The sequence below is a fragment of the Sardina pilchardus genome, chromosome 15 (genome assembly GCF_963854185.1).
Source record: "Sardina pilchardus chromosome 15, fSarPil1.1, whole genome shotgun sequence".
Lineage (NCBI taxonomy): Eukaryota > Metazoa > Chordata > Actinopteri > Clupeiformes > Clupeidae > Sardina > Sardina pilchardus.
Genome location: NC_085008.1, coordinates 20,035,238 through 20,055,237, shown reverse-complemented (window position 1 = coordinate 20,055,237; position 20,000 = coordinate 20,035,238). Strand labels below are relative to the sequence as shown.

Sequence of the window (20,000 nt, the reverse complement as noted above, 5' to 3'; positions counted from 1 at the left end):
CACACACACACACACATCCTTAAGGAAATATCCAAACCCTCAGGTGAAGCTTACCTGAGTCCTGTACATCATAAAAATTCCATTAGCCCCCCTCCCCAAAACACACACACACTGATAGCAGCACAGATAGGCATTTCAGCAGGCAGCTGGCCTTTGAAGTGCTCTCCTGTGTTTAGTCTGGCATCTAGTGTGTCACGTACTGTATCTCTCTCCCTCTTTACAAGCTCCTCTTTCTGTCTATCTGTTTCCCTTTTGCGGCAATCTTTCCCTCTCTCTCTCTCTCTCATCCCTCACTTTCCTCTCTCTGTAGGTCACTCCCAGTGAAAGGCCCCACGGCCTCCTTCATGGGTTCTCTTTCTCTGTCATTTACTTTCAATTCATGCTTCCCTCAGTTTCTTCTACACCCTCCTGTTACTTTCATAATGCACAGTCTTGTGCTTTCTCCCATCCCCTCTCTCTCTCTCTCTCTCTCTCTCTCTCTCTCTCAAACACACACACTACAAAGTACTCTAAACATATTCGTTCATTCATTTACTCATTCACACACTCCTTCAACTCATTCAAATACTGTAAAAAATATCACTTATTCAGTCTGTGCTGCATGAGCTCTCTTCATCACAGAGCTCTATTTCTGATGCGGAGAGATAGCGTAGCCAGCAGGCAGGCAGGCAGGTAGCCACCAGCCGCAAGGGCCAAAGCAAACGTGAGCCGAGCTACTGTTTTTAAGGCCAAACAAAACGAGCGGCAGCTCAGCGCAGATAAATCACAGCCCGGCCAAGCGCAGTTCCTTTTCAAAATAACCATCTTTGCACAACAAATCCACATATTCTCCTGGATTACGAGCATGAAAGCCTCATTCAGCGGCCCTAACGAGCAGGCGGGCGAGCCAGCCAGGATTTTTAATTTTCGACGAGTGGAAAAAGATCCGCTTTTCCATTCTGCGGACCGAAATTCAGCTCGGGGGCCCTATACGTGCGAGACCTTCCCTCTCTCTTTATTTAAACAGGCTACAGTATGGAGAGAGTAAAAACATTTACATAACACATCCCCATCAGCTTCAGGGGCTAACGTCTGACACACTAGCACCGGCATTGAGGCCGTCCTGTTATTCCAGCCTACCAGGCGTCACAAGGCCAGGCTTATGTACACCTTTTTCTGGCCTGCTGCTGTGAATCCTCAAGGTGTCTGGCACTCTCCATCATTACGACCGGAGTCCATAAAGTGGCCAACACATCTGGCTGTTTTACGAAGCGCACACACAGGTTATCAGGACACCTCTCTTCGTCAGATTGACTGCACGGACTCGACAGGTGACTTTTTATGATCACGACCCGACTGATGTGGACTGTGTTGAGAGGCCAGTGGTTTACGGCTCGAGCGTAAATCGGCCTGTTTATGGCGGTGTCCTGCAGATAAAGGTGCACATCCTGGGAATGCGCCAGGCTGGTTATTTTTGCCCTCTGGACTGCACAGGTTGATAAGTATCCAAATGGGGGAATGATGAGGCTTAATGACTTCGCACAGATACAGTCATGACTGGACCTGAGTCTGGCACGAGTTTAGCACCGAGCTTTGTTGCTCCTGTTAAATCATTAACATCATTATCAAGGGCTGTGCCATCAGTTCACCCACCCTAACACCCACACACACATTCCACTAGTATTGCATAAAACAAATTTGAAAAAATATTGCGTGTCAAAACAGAAAATACTGGGTCACATTTTGTTACATGAAGTATAATAACAGCACAGTGTCCCAAGGCAACACTTAAGTGTGGTGACAGATATACTGTGGTGGAACCAGCTGAAAGCCACATATCATTTGTCATTGTTTTGAATCAGAAATAATTGGAAAGGGTAACACTGGTTAAAAGTGATTATCTGCACAAATGAGCCACAAATGGCTTAGTCTCACTTCTCATCATTTTTGCGTCAAACCATCCCACACTGCACGCACGCACACACGCACGCACACACGCACTCACTCTTGCACGCACACATACGCTCACACATACACACACAGACAGACACACACACACACACACACACGTGTTTGTGAATGACAACAGCATACCAAAAGCAACTTGTCATGAGAACCGCAATTAGCGCTCCGTATTTGGCTTCCTTCAAACTCTCAAACGTTCCCTTGCAATGGGCCGTCGCTCATCACACACAGTGTGAGTCTTAATTACCTGTGGAACTCCAGAGCCCATTGTCTCAAGCTGGTTATTCTTGGCGCCGCGTCAGGGTAGCATTTAAAGGCAACCAGGAAATGAAGCCACACAGCTCTAATGTATATGCTGAGGATTAGTGTAAACAACATAAATATGGCCTTCTGCGTGCGTGTGTGTGTGTGTGTGTGTGTGTGTGTGCTCGTAAGTACTGCCATGTGTCTGTGTGATGAGGGAAAAACCTTCCAGGGTAGCATAAGCATGTGTGTGTGTGTGTGTGTGTGTGTGTGTGTGTGTGTGCCTGTGTGTGTGGGAGAGAGTATGCGTGTGTGTTTGTGAGGTGAGCGAGATATTTACGAAAGGCTTGTTACGAGATGTGCGAGCTACCTAATGAGACTTCCAATGGCCATATTAAAAAACACACAAAGGCACAGAATGCCTTTATACCAAAACAAACATCTTTCCCTAATAACTGTAAAATGTTCTTGTTCCTTTTGAACACCGTTAACACTACAGCTGCCCTGGCGAGTTCAGCGCTTTGCCGCCACAACTTGCACTGTTTGCACGGAGCTTAGTCGGTGCCCAACAACACATTGGCTCTAACAGGATTCTGTGAATGTCAGAATGCAGCTTTGTACTCTCAACACTTTCTCTCTCTCAAAACCTTCTCTCTGAGGATGTTTGGAGAGAGAGGGAGAGTGAGGGGGACAGATGGATAAAGGAGTTGAATAGAGGAGTGCTGAAAGAGGAGGATACAGAGGAAGAGAAGATGGAGACTGAGAGTAAGAGAGCCAGGTGTAGAGTGTCTAGGCACACTCTACATTTCATGTTAACAATCCGCTCTTGCTTCTCTCTCTCTCTCTCTCTCTCTCTCTCTCTCTCTCTCTGGCCCTCCATAGTCGTGGGCCTTGGTGCTGGCACGGCTGAGAAGGCTCTCTCTCTCTCTCTCTCCCTGGCCTTCCACAGACGCGGGCGTTGGTGTTGGCACAGCTGAGAGAGGGGCTGCCTGCCGAGCAGCCTGGTACTCAAGTGTGAAACACCATGGTGATGAGGGCAGAGCTGGCAGTGGGCAGAGTCGCCGAGGCTCTTTTTACAGGTCCCTGGACAGTAGAGCACATTCAGGAGAGCCCTGTCACTCCTGGTGCCGCTGCCCAGCGGAGAGCTAAATGAATCGGTAATGCCCGCTCCCTGCCCGCTCCCTGCCCGCTCCACAGTTTGCTGCCAGAGACCACTTCCAGCGGAGAAATGCCAGCGGATAAATATGTCCATTTGGGGCCCTTGCTAGGTGTTAACAGTACTTCCCGCTCGCTCTCTCACTCTCTCTCTCTCTCACTCACAGACACATAAAAACAGCACACATAAAAATATACACATTCAAAGACGCAAATAGCTCAGCATCAGCAGATACTCCATTGGATATGTCTCTACAATGTCAAACATCAGTATAATAACTGTGACAACAACTAATAGTGATATTTATATAAGATACACTTATACATGTAAACACTTATACACCATTTCCTCATACTCAGTTCAGCAGACTTGAGGAGACTGGGTGGAAAACGTAAAAAGCGATGTTTAAATATGTAAATGTGAGGCACAAATCGAATGTGGTTAAGTCACATCTGGATATTATCTGAACATAAGACGCATGAAATGACAAGAGTAAATGTGGCCTCATTCCCAGGCCTTGCACACTGCACACTCTGCATGCAATATACTATCCTACCACCAGGTGTCTCACTTTCATACCCTTCTCAGTGGATGCTCCCAATTTGGGTCATCCCACCAACGCAGCCATAAAACCCTAAATGGATTGACCACCAATACAAAAAATGAGTGACATTGATTCTAAAACATAAAATCCCCAACACTTAACAGGTCCTCTGCACTGACCTTTGAATGGGTTGTGTTAATTTAAAGCAGAACACAGCTGTGTGAGGATAACTGCTCTTTAACACCCCCCCCATCCCCTCCCCAAACATCACCTGAACCCTGAGAGCCAGCACTCTACTGTCCATCAACACTCACACCACTTACTGACACAAGAGGCTGAGACAGATTGCCCTATAGGACGGGGTTAAAGACGGGGGTTAAGGGGGTGCTCTCTTACCCTTCTGCCCTTTGGTCCTCGAATACCCGCCGTTCCTCTCGGACCTGGTGGACCCTGAAATGGGAGAGAGAAGATGGGGGGAAAAGGGGGGAGTGGGTTCATTACATCAAACGAGCTCTCGAATGCGGAACATCTAACCTAATAGAGAAGGGTTCTCAAAGCCAAGGAGCCGTAACCGACGGTGCGTGATTGTCACGGCCAATGAGTGCGGCAGGCGAGCACAGAGAATAGCGGCGCGCCAGCCAGCAGAACGTTGCACACTCGTTGTGTTTACATTCGGCCGCCTCCTGCCTCAGGAGTGTTGATCATTTATAAGGAGGCTTCCAGTATCCATTTAAATGTTTACAGGAGCCACGACCACATGGAAATGGAAGAGTGGGGCTACCCAAGAAAAACAAAAACAAAACAAAACAAAACAAAAAAAGAATTTCGACAATTGTTTACAGCGACCAAAAAGAAAAACGGCACAGATCGACTAATCATGGAAAATGCTGCGGATTTCAACAAATGATGTACAAAAAAATTAATAAGAGAAAAGAACAGAGACTGCAGTACACAATGAAATGTCAGCATGTTTACAACTATTTGAAAGGAAAAGTAGAGACAGATGAGAGAACATGAACGAGAGAAAGAGATGGACTGAGAGTGAGAAAGAAAGAGAGAAAGAGATGGACTGAGTGAGAAAGAAAGAGAGAAAGAGATGGACTGAGTGAGAAAGAAAGAGAGAAAGAGATGGACAGATAGAAAGAAAGAGGCTGAAAAAATCATTAATGTCACGGTAGAGAAGTGATGGGAGCGAGGGACCAGGCCAGCCAGATACCTCCGCCACATATCCCCAGAGCAGAGACACAACAACAGGAAACTCCACGGCAAACATCAGCAAGGAATGCAGACACTTCCCAGAGTTTCATTTGTCAGATTCTCTACACTTCTCCACCGTGCCTGTGAGTGTATGTGTGTATGCTTGTCTATCTGAGCATGTGTGTGTGTGTGTGTGTGTGTACATGTGTGTGTGTGTGTGCGTGCGTACGCTTGTCTGTCTGAGTGTGTGTGTGTGTGTGTGTGTGTGAATGTGTCTGTGTGTGCGTATGTGTGTGTGTAGCCACACATAGCCATACTCTCCATGTTCAGCAACATGTATCTGTCTGAGTTATTGGGTGTATAGGGGGCTGTTGAAGCTCTAATGGAGTGTCTCCTAACTGTCTAACTGCACTCTGAAGACTTACCAGCGGGCCTATCGGACCAAAATCACCTGGACCTCCCGGTAAGCCAGGATACCCCTAGAACACAAATAAAACACAGGCAGGTGACAAGGTTAGATGGCTGGGGGAAGGTGCATATAAGTCATATTGAGACACAGGCATTCAAGGGCACCAACAGGGAGTAATGCATCACACCTCAGTATGCAAAGCAGCTGGACTTGTGAACTTATGCCCCATCACTTAAAAAAGTCCCCACTTGGACCTTCAAGACTCAACAGTCAATCTAAATCCCACGTGTGAAGTATATAGACTAGACTATCTGCAGCCATTGTGACATTTGCAAGCAAACAGCGCAGGGAAAATGTCCTTCTGTCTGCAGAAGTGAACGTGCAGTGCTGAATGTCAAACAGAGCCGGCTGACAGAGTCCTTGGCTGTGCGCTGGCCTTCAACTCTCTCTGCAAACATGACTAAACAAGAGCCGGCACAAAAGCTGCTAAAACGCTACCGAGACTTGAGTGATGAAAAGCTTCAGGAGGAAGGAAAGCATGCAACATGTGTCCAAAGTGGACAGCAAGTAAACTGGACATTACACGGGTCTTAGTGGATTTATTAAAACATCTCAATCTCCATCTCAACCTCACGATATCACACGATCAATCTCAAGATTAACTCGAATCACTGGGCATTATGTTCTCTGAAGCATACTTTTCTTGGCCAATACAATATAAACACTACAATACATTCATGTACTTATCTCATAAATCAATACTGTGTTACAGCTAAATCAACATTGGCAGAGGTGGGTCCATACCTAATAGATTACAGACTAAATGAATTAAGGACTTCAATATGAATCCAATACAGGGCAGACTGTCTCTGTGCCACTAGTGTGACCCAAAGCCCTACCACAGCTTCTCTGGTAACCGGGATATGGAGTGCTAATAGAACTTTATTGTTGGTAACCGGAATACTGTCATTCGTCATGTAAACAGGGATATCAATAACCAGGTTTCTTTGTGTTCATGTAAACACCATGATCAGGGATAAGCCTCATAACCAGAATACTAAATTGCATGTAAACGCAGTCACAGCCTCTTCCAGGGGACTAGCCAGGGCTTTCCCTCTGCAGGAGCAGGGCCCCCCCCCCACCTCCTCCACGGAGTAGCCAGCTCTAACCAGGCTGCCTGGACGTCATTGCACCACCTGGCAGCCAGGAAGCCGAGCTGGGCAACCGCACAGAGGATGCGGCCACATGCACCCCACAGGCCTCCCAGGCTGAGCCAGGGGCAGGGGTGGAAATTCAAGAGAAGCCACAGATGTAATGGAAGGGATGGTGTGTGTGTGTGTGTGTGTGTGTGTGTGTGTGTGTGTGTGTGTGTGTGTGTGTGTGTGTGTGTGTTTGTGTGTGGGGGTGTATGTGTGTGGGTGTGTGTGGGTCATAGTGTGTGTGTGTGGGTCGTAGTGTGTGTGTGTGTGTGTGTGTGTGTGTGTGTGTGTGTGTGTGTGTGTGTGTGGGGAAGCGCAATACTGTATGTGGCAATGTGCAGTCACCCAGGTCTGGGTTCATGGCTGCCAGGGGGTGGGCAATGTTCTCAGTGCTCCCTAGGGGGATGACCGGGCATGAGGACCATAAACATGAGTGTGAGTGTGAGTGTGTGAGTGAAGCGGAGTGGAATGGAGAGATAGAGAGACAGAGAGAGAGAGAGAGAGAGAGAGAGAGTTCTGGGACCAGTGTGGACAGGGCAGCAGACCAAAGCCACAAAGCTGTCCTCAAGAGTAATGGGGCAGAGAACACACACTGTAACATGGGAGCAATTATGGGAGGGCAGAGGACCAGAAAACAAGGGCGCTGACTGATGACCAGTTATGAGAGAGAGAGAGAGAGAGAGAGAGAGAGAGAGAGAGAGAGAGGGAAAGAGAGAGAAAGAAAGAGACCATGTGTGGGAGAGTGTGAGAAAGAGGCAGAGAGAGAGCAAATGAGCAAGAGAGAGAGACAGAAAGAGAGTGTGAGAGAAATGCATGTGTGTGTGTGTGTGTGTGTGTGTGTGTGTGTATGTGTGTGTTTGCGTGCGTGTGTGTGTTTGTGTGTGAAAGAGTGAAAGACACAGAGAGGGAGAAAGAAGAAAAAGAGAATGAGTTGAGGTCAGAAACACTGAAATAAAAAGATTAGCATAAAAATAAATGAGAAGTGCTATAAATTTAAAAGTGCGGCCTCATTTGCAAACAGTCATTTGCAAACAGTCAAACAGTGCAAGGGATAGTAAATAACTTCCTACAGTACTTCTTCAAATTGTATGCAGAAGAAGGTTATAAAGACCTTTTTATTTATTACTCTATGATTTGAGAAGTCAGAAGCTTGGCATTACGCTGCATGCATGTCTTATTATGTCACTGTAAGCTATAATACAGCATGTCTTAACTTGCCATGGTCACACCATCCATCCGTGTAATTCTTACTGTACACAAGTCACGCCTGATTTGAGCTTTACAGCTCTTATTGCGGGGGTGTGTATAAGTGTGTGTGTGTGTGTGTGTGTGTGTGTGTGTGTGTGTGTGTGCGCATGTATAAGGACCGGCTAGGTCGGGGAGATTCCACTTTAGTGTATGGACGTGTATGGATATGAACGTTTGTGGGCTACGTGTTAAGCAGGGGCACTTACCACAGAGCCTTTCTCTCCAGGTGGACCCAAAGGACCTGCTGGACCACGGTCACCCTGGAAAGAAGGAAAGAATACACACACACACGCACACAGACACACACACATACACACACACGCACACACACACACACACGCACGCACACAGAGGCAGCCAACCTTTAACATTCAGTTTCAGCACGGCACATAAACTCCTTTTTAAGAGTGCACACACAGACACAAATACTGGAAGAAGAGGAGGAGGAGGAGGAGGAGGAGGAGGATGTCATGGCAAGATGGCGCTCCAAAGCACCCCCCCCCCCCCCAGAGGATGTCACCGCACATGTCATGACCCAGCAGCAAAGGCATGCGAGACACGACGCTACCTATAAAACTCCCCATCCGAGCGAGCGAGCGCTCTTCAGAAGATGGACGTGTCTCCCATTCGGTGAACTCGCCCAACATACTGTTATCTTAATCTTCTCTCCCCGTGCTTCTGTCAGGCAGGTACATCCCCACACTCACAGCACGTGTGCAGGGTGCATGGCTGTGTGTGTGTGTGTGTGTGTGTGTGTGTGTGTGCCTGTGAAGGGGGGAGGGAGGGGGTTACGAAGGTCTCTGTATTGGAAACAGCAGTTCGTACCCGTGGTGCATAATTGGATTAAAATCAATAGGCTTCATATATAACCTGAAAGGAATTCATGGCCTGTCACTGTGAGGTGGGCGATGACAGGTGAACCAGATAGGATCGGGAGCAGCTATAGGTGCGGTGCTGTGCTGTGGGTCTCGAGGAGACGGCGGGTAGACGCGAGGTCAGGGCGAAGGCACGGGCACAGTTGTTAGCTAGCGACCCTTTCAGAAGCCCTAGAGCACAACTAGCATTGAGACTTGCGCCCTCCGCTGTCATCTTCCGAACATTACAAGTCGAGCACGACTACCATATACTATCTGAGAGGAGATAACACTGAATCTGTCTGTGGTTTGACTACGTTCCTCTTGACTCAGGGGAGCATGATGAATTTGGACCAAACCACAACGGCAAAACAATGAACAGTGAGCCCTGATAGGCATTTGCTTTGGCTATTTCATAAACCACTACTGGTCAAACAGTCTGCAGGCTTCAGCTGGTACTCAAAATAACACGATACAAAAAAAACACTCGGAAAAAATAAACTAAGGCATGTTTTAATTGCAGTGCAACAATACAACAATGATAGAGGAGCACTCCTGCCACCTATTTTTCCAAGTCGTTTCGAACATGGACCTCAGCCCACGAAGCCTGCAGGCGCACTTTCCCAGAGGGAGCCAATCGTTAGTAGTTGAGGCTCTGCACGCTCAATGGGATCTGGCAACTGGGATGCGCAGTCTGCACACAATATTTTCATAGATTACTTTCACACTGTTTTCAATAAAACATGACTGAGGCTCTGTTGAGTTTAATGACTCTCATAATCTGTCTGTTGTTCGGCCTGATCCGATTTGGGGCCCCGCTCCATCGCTCCGCGGCCATCGCGTTGCCAGCGTGATTGAAACCAGCCAACGTTTTTCCAATCCTCCGCCACGGCGGTGGCAAACGGACGTGCCGAGCTCCCTGCCAGGCCCACGCTGTGGCGGGACTCGGGGGGGCAGACGGCGAGTGATGTCATGGATACGAGAGTGGCACGCTGTGCTGAAGTGTGTGGCATCTCTCCTGCTGTGCCCGACTCTTTTCCTGGCTACTGCTTCTGTTGTCCCCCACGACGATGTCTCTTGTACTGGACATGTCTGATTCAATCCCACGTTTAGCTCTAGACTAGACTGGCTAAACCCCTGCAGCTCAGGCTGGAAACCTCTGCATTTGTCTATCCTTCTTCCGTTTCAAATCTGCGGGGACCAATCATAAACTGACTTATCTTCCTGGTGCACCCGGATCATTGGTTTGATTGGTTGGAGTCATTGGAACTATACCCGCTGATCACGCCTCTTGTGCAGTAGAAATACAGAGCAGACTCCCCAGACTAATGTTCAGTCTTAAAAGATTAAGCTCAGTCTGGTGATAGCCAGGCTAGTTTTAGACCTCTTCTCTCTTCTCTCTACTGTGCATGTGAATTTCAGCTCACGTATCACAAAGTCTCACCCACGTTTATACTCTCCCTACTTGGCTTTTCCCACCACTCTTTGATGACTGTATTTAAAATCATTCTTGTATTAGATTGGATGAAGATTTCATATACATTGTATTCTACTCATCTGTCTGTTCTTCTTTCCCCCCTTCCTTTCTTTCCATCTCTCTATGTCTCTCTCTTGATCTCTCTCCCTCTCTCTCTCTGCCCCCCTCTCTGTGAGCTACAAGTTGTTTAACAGGAGATAATTACATAGGGTGTACGTGCTTGTTCGAATATGTTTTAACGTACATATGAGTGTGTGTGTGTGTGTCTGTCTGTCAGTGTGTGAGTGTGTGTGTGTGAGAGAATGTAGAAGAGATGTTTGCCCCTGGGTGATCTTCTTTGACAGGATAATAGCAGAGGAAAAGCCACTCTACCTTTTCACCAGGGACTCCGATCACCCCTTCCGCTCCAATTAGGCCGACTGGGCCCTGCACAAGAAGAGACAGGAGGGGAAGAGAAGAGAGAGGAGAGGAGTAATGAGAAGAAACGAGTGGACACGACCCATAATGCATCATCAAGACTTTGAAAAAAAAAAAAAAAAAGTGTGTTCTTGTACTGCTTCCAACCCTTAGCTGACACAAAGGAATGCATGGAGGCCATAGATTACAATGTAATGAGCGTATGAGTTATGAAGACAGCCTATCCGTACGCATCCTAAATAAAGTACTAGACATGTAGCTACAGTATATGCTGTTAAAGTCCCCCGACTAAAAAAAACAAAAGCAACGAGACAATCCAGTCATTCCAACTGCGTCAAAATGCCCCCAGGCCAGGTGGCGGGTGGCGGGTGAGAGGCGTTGACCGATCGTCCAGTCGTCCATCCCCAGAAGCAATGTTGACACACGGCTAACTCTGCCCACATGGGCTACGGTCCATTCACACGTTAATATTAGTAACACCTGGGACAGGCCCACGTCGGCTCAAAGAGACGAATGGCGGACACCTCTGGACGTTTCGCTGCGGTTGCCTGGCGGGCCAGACTCACACAGATTTTCACAAAAGGCATCCGTGGCTTCCAGACTATCTCAGCGCTTTTTCACAAACAAGGCTGTTATGAGGTTCTAAACGGTGAATGTGTGTAAAGAGGAGTGATTCCTCCTTGAACATCCAGGTCTCATGCGGTCTGTCTCAGATTAATTTCCTGCAGTCTTTGCCTTGTCTTTCTCCTCTGTGGACTTCAAATGAACTGCCCCCCGTGCCCTTCTTAAAGTTTTCTTCTCTCTCTTTCTCTCTCTTTCTCTCTCCCTCACTCTCTCTAACTCTCTGTCTCTCTCTCTCTTGAGATTAAAATTTCACACCACGTTCACCTGACATTTTCATTTAGGTTTGGCTTGTTCAACTATTCCACATTCACCATTGGCTTGTTCAACTATTTCTTTTAAAAGAAAAAAAAAAGAAATATTGAACTCATTAATTTACTGCAAAAGAAAGCTTTGTACTTTCTCAAAACTCTGGCCTTGTAAAACCTGACAGAGCGTATACTGTATGTAACCTGGGGATATAGAAACCGATCCATATTCGTCAGCAATAAATCCCCAGGCCAATTTTGACATCATATCGGAAAACTGCTGTAAGAAAGAACTCATTGTTGAGGCGCAGAGCTTTACATTACAACATTACATGTTTAACCTACATTCTGCGGAACATCCCGGTACGTACTTACTCCCCGCTCCACCACTCTGACCCAAACACACTGGCATTTGACCATTCGAGCAAAACCCAACGGTTCCCCGACCCTCAACCGTGCAAGATAAGGAAGAAAACAGCGGATAATGTAAACACGAGGGGTAAATCTAAAGGGAGTAATTGCTTCCAGATCAGACGTCTGGAAAAAACGCTGTGGCTTTGTCAGTGCGCCAGACACCGCAGAGCGGAGCTGTGGCCGCGACGGAGTGTTTTTGTGAAACCCCCCCTGTGCATGCTGGGAAAGACGGACTGGTAAACACATACACCCGGGCGAACGGCTCGCCGCCGCCAGCACCACCCGCACCACCCGCACGGCTCCCCCCCGGAGCTGCAGACGAACGAGCCCCTATGGTGAGGAAGCACGGCTCTGCGCAGGGGGACAGTTTGAGTGTCATGTTCCCCTTCCAGCACAAGCGCATCGCTGGACATCGCTGTCATCCACACTGCCATTTGCAATTACGAATTGTCCACCCTGCAGTTAGTCTACATACCCCCATGGTCGCAGCACCCCCCCTCCTCCTTTCTCCGAAGGCTTTCTTCGTCTGCTTGACAGAGAGCACATCTGCGTCGGGTTTAAAAATAGAAAATACCACAAGCAGGCTCTCAGACTCGGCGATGGACAAACGGTTCCCTTCTAGACAACACTTCTGGAGAGTATTAATTGTGGCTGTGGAAAGGGGTGGGGGGGGGGGGGGTGGGGGGGGTGGTCGAGGCGCTGTGTCTGAAAGTCCCCCCGAAGCCTTTCCTGGAAAAGCGGATGGTGACTGCGACCACTTGCAAACTCCGACGGCAACATGTGGAGAAGTGTGATGGGCAGAGTCTCAGTGTGACACGCACAGTGTGATGTAATCCCCCTCTATATTATATAGAGAACATGATGACAAAAGAGCCAAATACTCAGCTAAACCAAAAACCACAGTGGTCACTGACAAATTACCACTGCTATGCTTCAACCCATGCCAAAGACGCAGAGCGAACAATCAGTGCTCTCATTACAAATTAAAAATGTCCTTCAGAATCACTCAGCACATGTCATGTTTATGCTAATTTCAACTTTAAATGTTTTGCTTTTAGACATCTAATTTCAAAACCTCTCTCATTGCCAACCAGTCATTAAAATGTTGTTGTTACGCCGTACTGTGTCTTTAATTCATATGAACACACAAGTTGGTGCCCTGTAGGGGATACGGAAAGCACACTCTTGTAAGCGCACACTCAGTCATGTCTATTTCAAAGGAACACACTGGCACACACCTTTACACACGGCCTCGTTGTTACCCCAACTGCCGGTGGGCCAACGCTGTCTGCCGCCGCACACACACACACACACACAAAAGCCCTCCACACGCAGAGAAAATCCCTTAATTAGAACACCAAGTGAGACAGGCGGTATCAAGTATCCCGGACGTATTCGGGAAACTCATCCGACAGGGTTTGTTCGTGAGGCCTCTTCACGAGACGTCTTAAGTGTTCGCCGCCAAACGAGCGGATCTCAGCCGCCTTCAGACATCAAGGCTGCCGGGAGAGCCCGAGACACAGAGCTGACAATTACAGGTACTTAAAAGTGTGTGTCTCTCTGTGTGTGTGTGTGTGTGTGTGTGTGTGTGTGTGTGTGTGTGTGTGTATCTGCGTGTGTGTGTGTGTGTGTGTGTGTATTCTTTCATCTCTCTGATGTGTCCATCCTGCGCCAGTGTGAGTCATCTGTTGGAGACTGCTGAGTAAGCTGCAGCTCTGAGGATCTCCCACATGACACGAGGCCTGTAAAATGGACCGGGCTTTGGGCAGAGTGGGTACTGAATCTCACATGTTGTAAAAAGTTAACAGCTCTGTCCAGGGAGATACAGTAGAGAGGGTCGTTTTGGTGCCAGGCCGCACTTAACTGAGTCTGACTGCACGCAACTGCACACACACATACAGTACACACACACACACACATCTGGTCGCTTGGGTTGGCTGAGATGCCCTGGACACAACGAGACCACAAATCCCCGCAGAGTTTCTTTTCCAACACGGCCACCCTGGGGGTCACCCGACATAAAGCGGTCCGTGACCATTTTCACCGGGTCACATCACTGATAGGGAACAAAGACAACAGCCAATAAAAGCAAGAGATCAAAAGGGGCCTTTTTTTGGGGCACCACTCGGAAAAGGGGCTTTCTGAAAAGTGACCTGTTGACAGCAACACATCCTGCAGGACCCGGGGGGAGCCCTCTGAGGTGACCCGTAGCTAACCTAAGGAACACTGACAGCATCTTTCAGACAGTCCTCTCTCTATTTATTTGGAAAGTGACGTAATGGCGTTCATTAAAGCTCCCCATATGGTCCAGATGCCACTCTGCTCTTCCTGCGAAACCAAAGGGTCTGCAATCCCTGCGCTGCTTCAAAGTGCCCAACAGGCTGTGGTAACAGCTTAATTCTTCACATGTGTGTGCTTGTATGGGCCACAGTCACACGAGGCCAAGCTGACTGAATCCTGTTGATCTGCAGTATGCAAATATTATGATAGAGGCCCGGAGAAGGAAATAACGGAAAGGTTGGTAACATCACATTCGTGGTCTTTTTCAATCGTTTGTATCAAGTCTCAATTAACGCACCGGACAGCGAGCTAAATGTGCTGAATAAAAGGTTGTTGCAAAGTGCAGACCAGCACACTCTCGCATTATATTACATACAACAACAAAGGATGTCTACACATCCTGCAATTTTTCTACTTCATCTAGAGTTTCGACAAGAGCTTGCAGCCGTACTTCCGGGAGAACCCTGATGTGCTAACTTGATGGCAAAACACTACTACTCCCAAAGGCAAGAAAAGCAAACCATCTTGCTTTCTTTTTTTTTATTACAAACACCATGGGAACATGCAAGTAAACAAAAACAACCAAGCTTACTCCCCCGTCTAAGGCTCTCTCTCTTTCTCTCACTCTTTCTCTTTCCCTCTCTCACACTCTCTCTCTCTCTCTCTCTCTCTCTCTCTCACACACACTCTCTCTCTGTAGATGCTGACTCTCGAGTTGTTTAACAGTTGCTTCATGACTAATGACAGGGGAGCACTCATCCAAATACTTGTCCGACTGAAACTGGGTCAAGAGCCCAGTCAAGACATCAAGCGAGACTGATATTAAGTCATCTGGTTGTATGCTTTCCCCAAGCCTGATGCCAGACCACAAACACACACACACACACACACACACACACACACACATACACACACAGTCACACATGCATGAAAACACAGATATGCACACAAGTAGACACTGGCACACACAGACAGACAAATAGACACACACACAGACAGATATACACACACACGCCCACACAATCCTACGAAAGTAGCTAATGAAAACCAAAACTATCTTGCGACATAAAAAAAACAGGATGGGAGTTCCATCCCTCCAGTAAGACTCTGAAAAAAAGGAAAGCCAAGAGTAGACTTACTGGAGGTCCAGTTTTTCCGATGTTTCCAGGGTCCCCAATCTCGCCCTGTAATCAAAACACCATAAACAAGAAAAACATAGGCTTTGTGTCAGACGTGTGAAAATCACTGCCACACTCCGCTGTAAACATGGTATATAATTTCAACAAACAAACAAGCAAACAAACAATAAAAACTTCACGGCAAACGACAGTATGTTCATTTTCATTTCCAAACCTGCTACTATGTCCTATCGCAGCCAAAGAAGAATTCCTGCTGAGTTGTAAATGAGCCATTTGACATATTTATGTCAAACGCAAACAATTCATTTTTTCCCCCTCCATCTCCTTATTTTGTGGCCTTTAAAGTACAGTCTAAGTGTGAAAACAAAACCTAAAAGACTCGTAGTTGCTGTAATTGAGTCTAATAAAGTGCGTTCCTCGTGTCTTAGCAGTGAGGGCACCAGCCGTGTGGTGGGTATGGGGGCTAATTAGAGGCAATAAAGGAATGTGAGGGAACAAGTCTGGATTCCAGCCCTGTTATTATACGGATGACACACGGCTAGGCTACCCAGGGAGAAAGCGCATGTGGGACCGACATGCTCACATTTCTGTGCACTCTTACCATGGGTTTTCTGTGTGTGCGTGTGTGTGTGTATGTGTGTGTGTGTGTTTGTGTGAGTGTTTGTGCATGCATGCGTGTATGTGTGCGTTTGTTTTTTTGTGTATGTCCATGTGCATGTTTTCTTTGTGTGTGTGTGTGTGTGTTTGTGTGTGTGTGTGCGCACGCGCTGTCTGTATGTGTTTTATGTATGTTTTTGTGTGTGTGTTTTCTGTGTGTCCATGGTTGTGTGTTTTCTTTGCATGCATACACATCCACATGCATGCTTGTGTGTGTGTGTGTGTGATGAGTTCCCAGAATTAAGCACCCCTCTCCGGCCCACACAGACACACACACACACACACACACACACACACACAAAGAAGAGTAATTTCAAGTGGATGAAGAGTTTTACCTTTGGTCCCTCAGCTCCCGGCTCGCCTATGAAGCCTTTCCGCCCAGGTCTTCCCTATGGAGCAGCACACACACACGCACACACACACACACACACACACACACACACACACACACACACACACACACACACACACACACACACACACACACACACACACACACACACACACACACACACACACACACACAGAGACACAGTTTACACACACTTCAATGCTCTATGGCAAAGTAAGTAAAGACACAAGCAAAAATGCTTTCAATGGCCCGTTAACACAGAGCACATTAGGGGATTTGCAGCTTGCTTTTACACCACCTCTCAGCACACCAGATGAGCTTTTAAAATCCCCTCGCAGGCCTGGTAGTGGTAGGTGCTTGCATTTGACATTACAATTAGCCTAAGCTCAAGCTTCCCCAACACCTGAGTACAATTTCACATATATAACCTTTAACACATCTCTCCTCTTTAGGCCTACGGGCTTAACTTGCAGACAGATCTTTCTTTGGAGAAATGTGTGTGTGTGTGTGTGTGTGTGTGTGTGTGTGTGTGTGTGTGTGTGTGTGTGTGTGTGTGTGTGTGTGTGTGTGTGTGTGTGTGTGAGTGTGTGTGTGTGTGTGTGTGTGTGTATGTCTGTGTATGTCTGTGTATGTCTCTCTCTCTGTGTGTGTGTGTGTGTGTGTAAGCTTCAGATGGGGGTCTGGAGGTACTTACTAAGGGCCCAGGTTTGCCAGGTGGGCCCAAAGGGCCTTCATCACCCTGCAAGCAACACAGAGCAGAGTGGAAACATTTCAGCAAACATACCAATTACACTGTACTGTACGTGAGGCAGGAAGGCACTGCTCCCACTCCTCCTCACAGATGAAAAGACAGGATGAGCAGGGGCAGAGGAAGAACGATAGAATATGAAACATACAGTACATACATATTTACATAATATATAAATATTCCTATTATACTGTATATATATACACACATATATAAAAGAAATGAATGGAGGGTGGCAAACGAGAGAGACAAAGGTGAAGAAAAAGAAAAAAAAGATGAAAGAGGAACGAACATGAAGTGAGGAACACATGAAAGGGGGCAGAATGGAAAATGAAAGAGAAAAAAGAAAGGAAGAGAGAGAGAGAGAGAGAGAGAGTGGGGAAGAGGGAGAGCATCTGTGGCATTAGTAAATACAGCTGGGACTTTCCAGGCCCATCAGTCCACAGGAGCGCTAAACAAGCCGTTCGATTAGCAACACGTCCTCATCTACACACACACACACACACACACACACACACACACACACACACACACACACACACACACACACACACATATACACACAAACACACGGCTCGCCAGTGGCTTGGGAGTGAAGAGTCATGCAAACCTGCTGCTCACAAGGAAATGCAAAAGGCAACAGAAAAGCTGGGAATTTATACACCAACACTCCTCCAGCGACTCTCCAGCCCCACAGAGAAACCGGGACATTTTCACAAGCAGATGCCCGCCTGTGGTCGGCCACGACTTGTCCCGTCTGCCCCTTGCTTTCTGCACAGGGATGGTGACTTTGCCATCTAAACACAAAGGCTGGCACTGTTGCCCCACCATGCCAGTAGAGCCTAAGAGACAGACACTTCAAACAGACAGACAGGAATGCCTCCCAGCGACTGCTCCTTCTGTCTCACCACCCCACCATGCCCTCCTAACCCCCCCCCCCCCCCCCCCCCACAGACAGACACACACACACACACACACACACACACACAGTTCTACCCCTCTCTCTGTTCTCTCTCTCTGGGCACCCGAGGCTCAGCGCCACTGCTGCGGCTGCCAGGCCCAATGTAACACGAGCACAATGGAAAGGTGTATGCGGTGTGCGCCGCTGCCAAAGGCTTCCGTTCCTTTTTCCACTTCTGGAAAAAAGACATTTGCACACACACACACATGCACACACACACCCCCCTGGCTTTGTTTTTACTAGCCGCTGCTAATGAGGAATGACTTCATGCAGTGAAACATGCCCCTCAGTGGAGTGCAGACGTATATACACCAGCCACACACACACACACACACACAAACACCCCTCCCACACACACATATGGAAAGGCTAAACACACATGCACATACACATTCTATGGGGCAGAAGCCCCTGAGCTCTGGGAGGGTAGAGATGGAGGTGGAGATGGAGAGAGAGAGAGAGAGAGAGAGAGAGAGAGAGAGAGAGAGAGAGAGAGAGAGAGGAAGGGGAAACAATGTCATACCTCTGTTCCTTTTGGCCCCGGCGGTCCCTGAGGACCCCTGGATCCAAGCATCCCCTAAACACACACACACACACACACACACACACAAACACATATATCAGGTGAGATGGTGAGGGATTAGCGTTCACGTTAGCGCTCTGTGGTTGCCCCCACATTTAGAGAGAGGGAGCGAGGGGGACAATGACAGAGTGGGAGTGGCTGTCGTAAAGCACGCGGAGACTAATGCACATATGCCTGATCTATGGCTGACAGCACCAAGTTCAGCTCAAGTTCAGTAATGTTGGATTTATTTCCTCTTTTTTTCCTTTTTGTCTTTACATGGGAAGAAGACAGTTAGCATGAATGTGTGTGCCATACCTTAGGTCCAGGAGGTCCATTGGGGCCTGGCATGCCGATATCTCCAGGAAAGCCCTGTCCAGGAGATGAAGACGGATGTCAAAGATAAAGGTGGAAAAAAACAGCAAGCGTCAATCTATTTTCTTTTTTTTTTTTTTTTAGTTCATGGACTTGGGTTACTGCTGAGTAATCACATGGAGGCAAAGTGAGAGCAATCCATCACCTTCCGAAACCAAAACCGAGAGTCCGTGCATCTAGCCCTGACATCTTTCTCCTGTCTTTCACCATGTGCTAACACATGCCCTGAACCTCCAGCCAGCTCCAGTGAGGGTCAGGAGCCACCAAGCCCACATGTGTCTCTGTAACCCCTGCCAAACAGACCCATGAGGCTGTGTGCATGTGGAGTTCATGGCCACCATTTCTTTTCTATTGATCACTCCGTTTCTCCTTTTTTACTCTTTTCCTTTCTACTGCACATGTAGAGAGACATATATAAATCAGGGACAAGGGAGAGGCACGCTCACACACACACACACATTGACGAAGGTAACTGTAATGGGAACCTGATGCATGCGCTGTGATTGATGACCTCGTGGGCCCAGGTCTGTCAGAGGCACCTGCCAGCTCCTTCCAAAATCTCTCTCCAATCTTGTGAATGGCCAGCAGCAGCACCCCCAACCCAACACCCACAGCGCAATCACCACTGGTGCCGTTACTGCTGTCGCCGTCACAAAGCCTTGTGCATTCTACACCTGCGATGGTTTTATGGTTTTATCAGTGACAGGATCAAAAGTAGAAGTGGAAATGGTTTAATAATGACCACATAAAAAAAGATGTATTTTGCTGTACATCACTATGATGACCATATTCAATTGAAGGCTTTTCAATTAGCACCCTACAAAATTCAGTTTAAATCTAATGACCATTGAAGACCCACAGTACATCTGGAGACCTGTGTGAGTGAGTGAGGGGTTAACCTTCAGCGGAGGGTGGACTGAGGAGCATCATTATTCCCCATCTGCTGAGTTATAGC

General features: G+C 47.6%; 1 protein-coding gene across 1 annotated transcript in view; it reads right to left on the bottom strand.

Moving 5' to 3' along the window:
* Positions 1-20,000, bottom strand: part of LOC134102478 (collagen alpha-1(XXIV) chain) — a 107,726-nt gene that overhangs the window by 35,643 nt on the left and 52,083 nt on the right. Inside the window, exons 20-28 of the mRNA XM_062556586.1 lie at positions 18,989-19,042; positions 18,632-18,685; positions 17,094-17,138; positions 16,383-16,436; positions 15,391-15,435; positions 10,644-10,697; positions 8,147-8,200; positions 5,510-5,563; positions 4,284-4,337 (exon numbers count right to left, since the gene is read on the bottom strand). Coding sequence (XP_062412570.1) covers positions 4,284-4,337; positions 5,510-5,563; positions 8,147-8,200; positions 10,644-10,697; positions 15,391-15,435; positions 16,383-16,436; positions 17,094-17,138; positions 18,632-18,685; positions 18,989-19,042 — 468 coding nt within the window. The remainder of the gene's footprint in view (positions 1-4,283; positions 4,338-5,509; positions 5,564-8,146; positions 8,201-10,643; positions 10,698-15,390; positions 15,436-16,382; positions 16,437-17,093; positions 17,139-18,631; positions 18,686-18,988; positions 19,043-20,000) is intronic.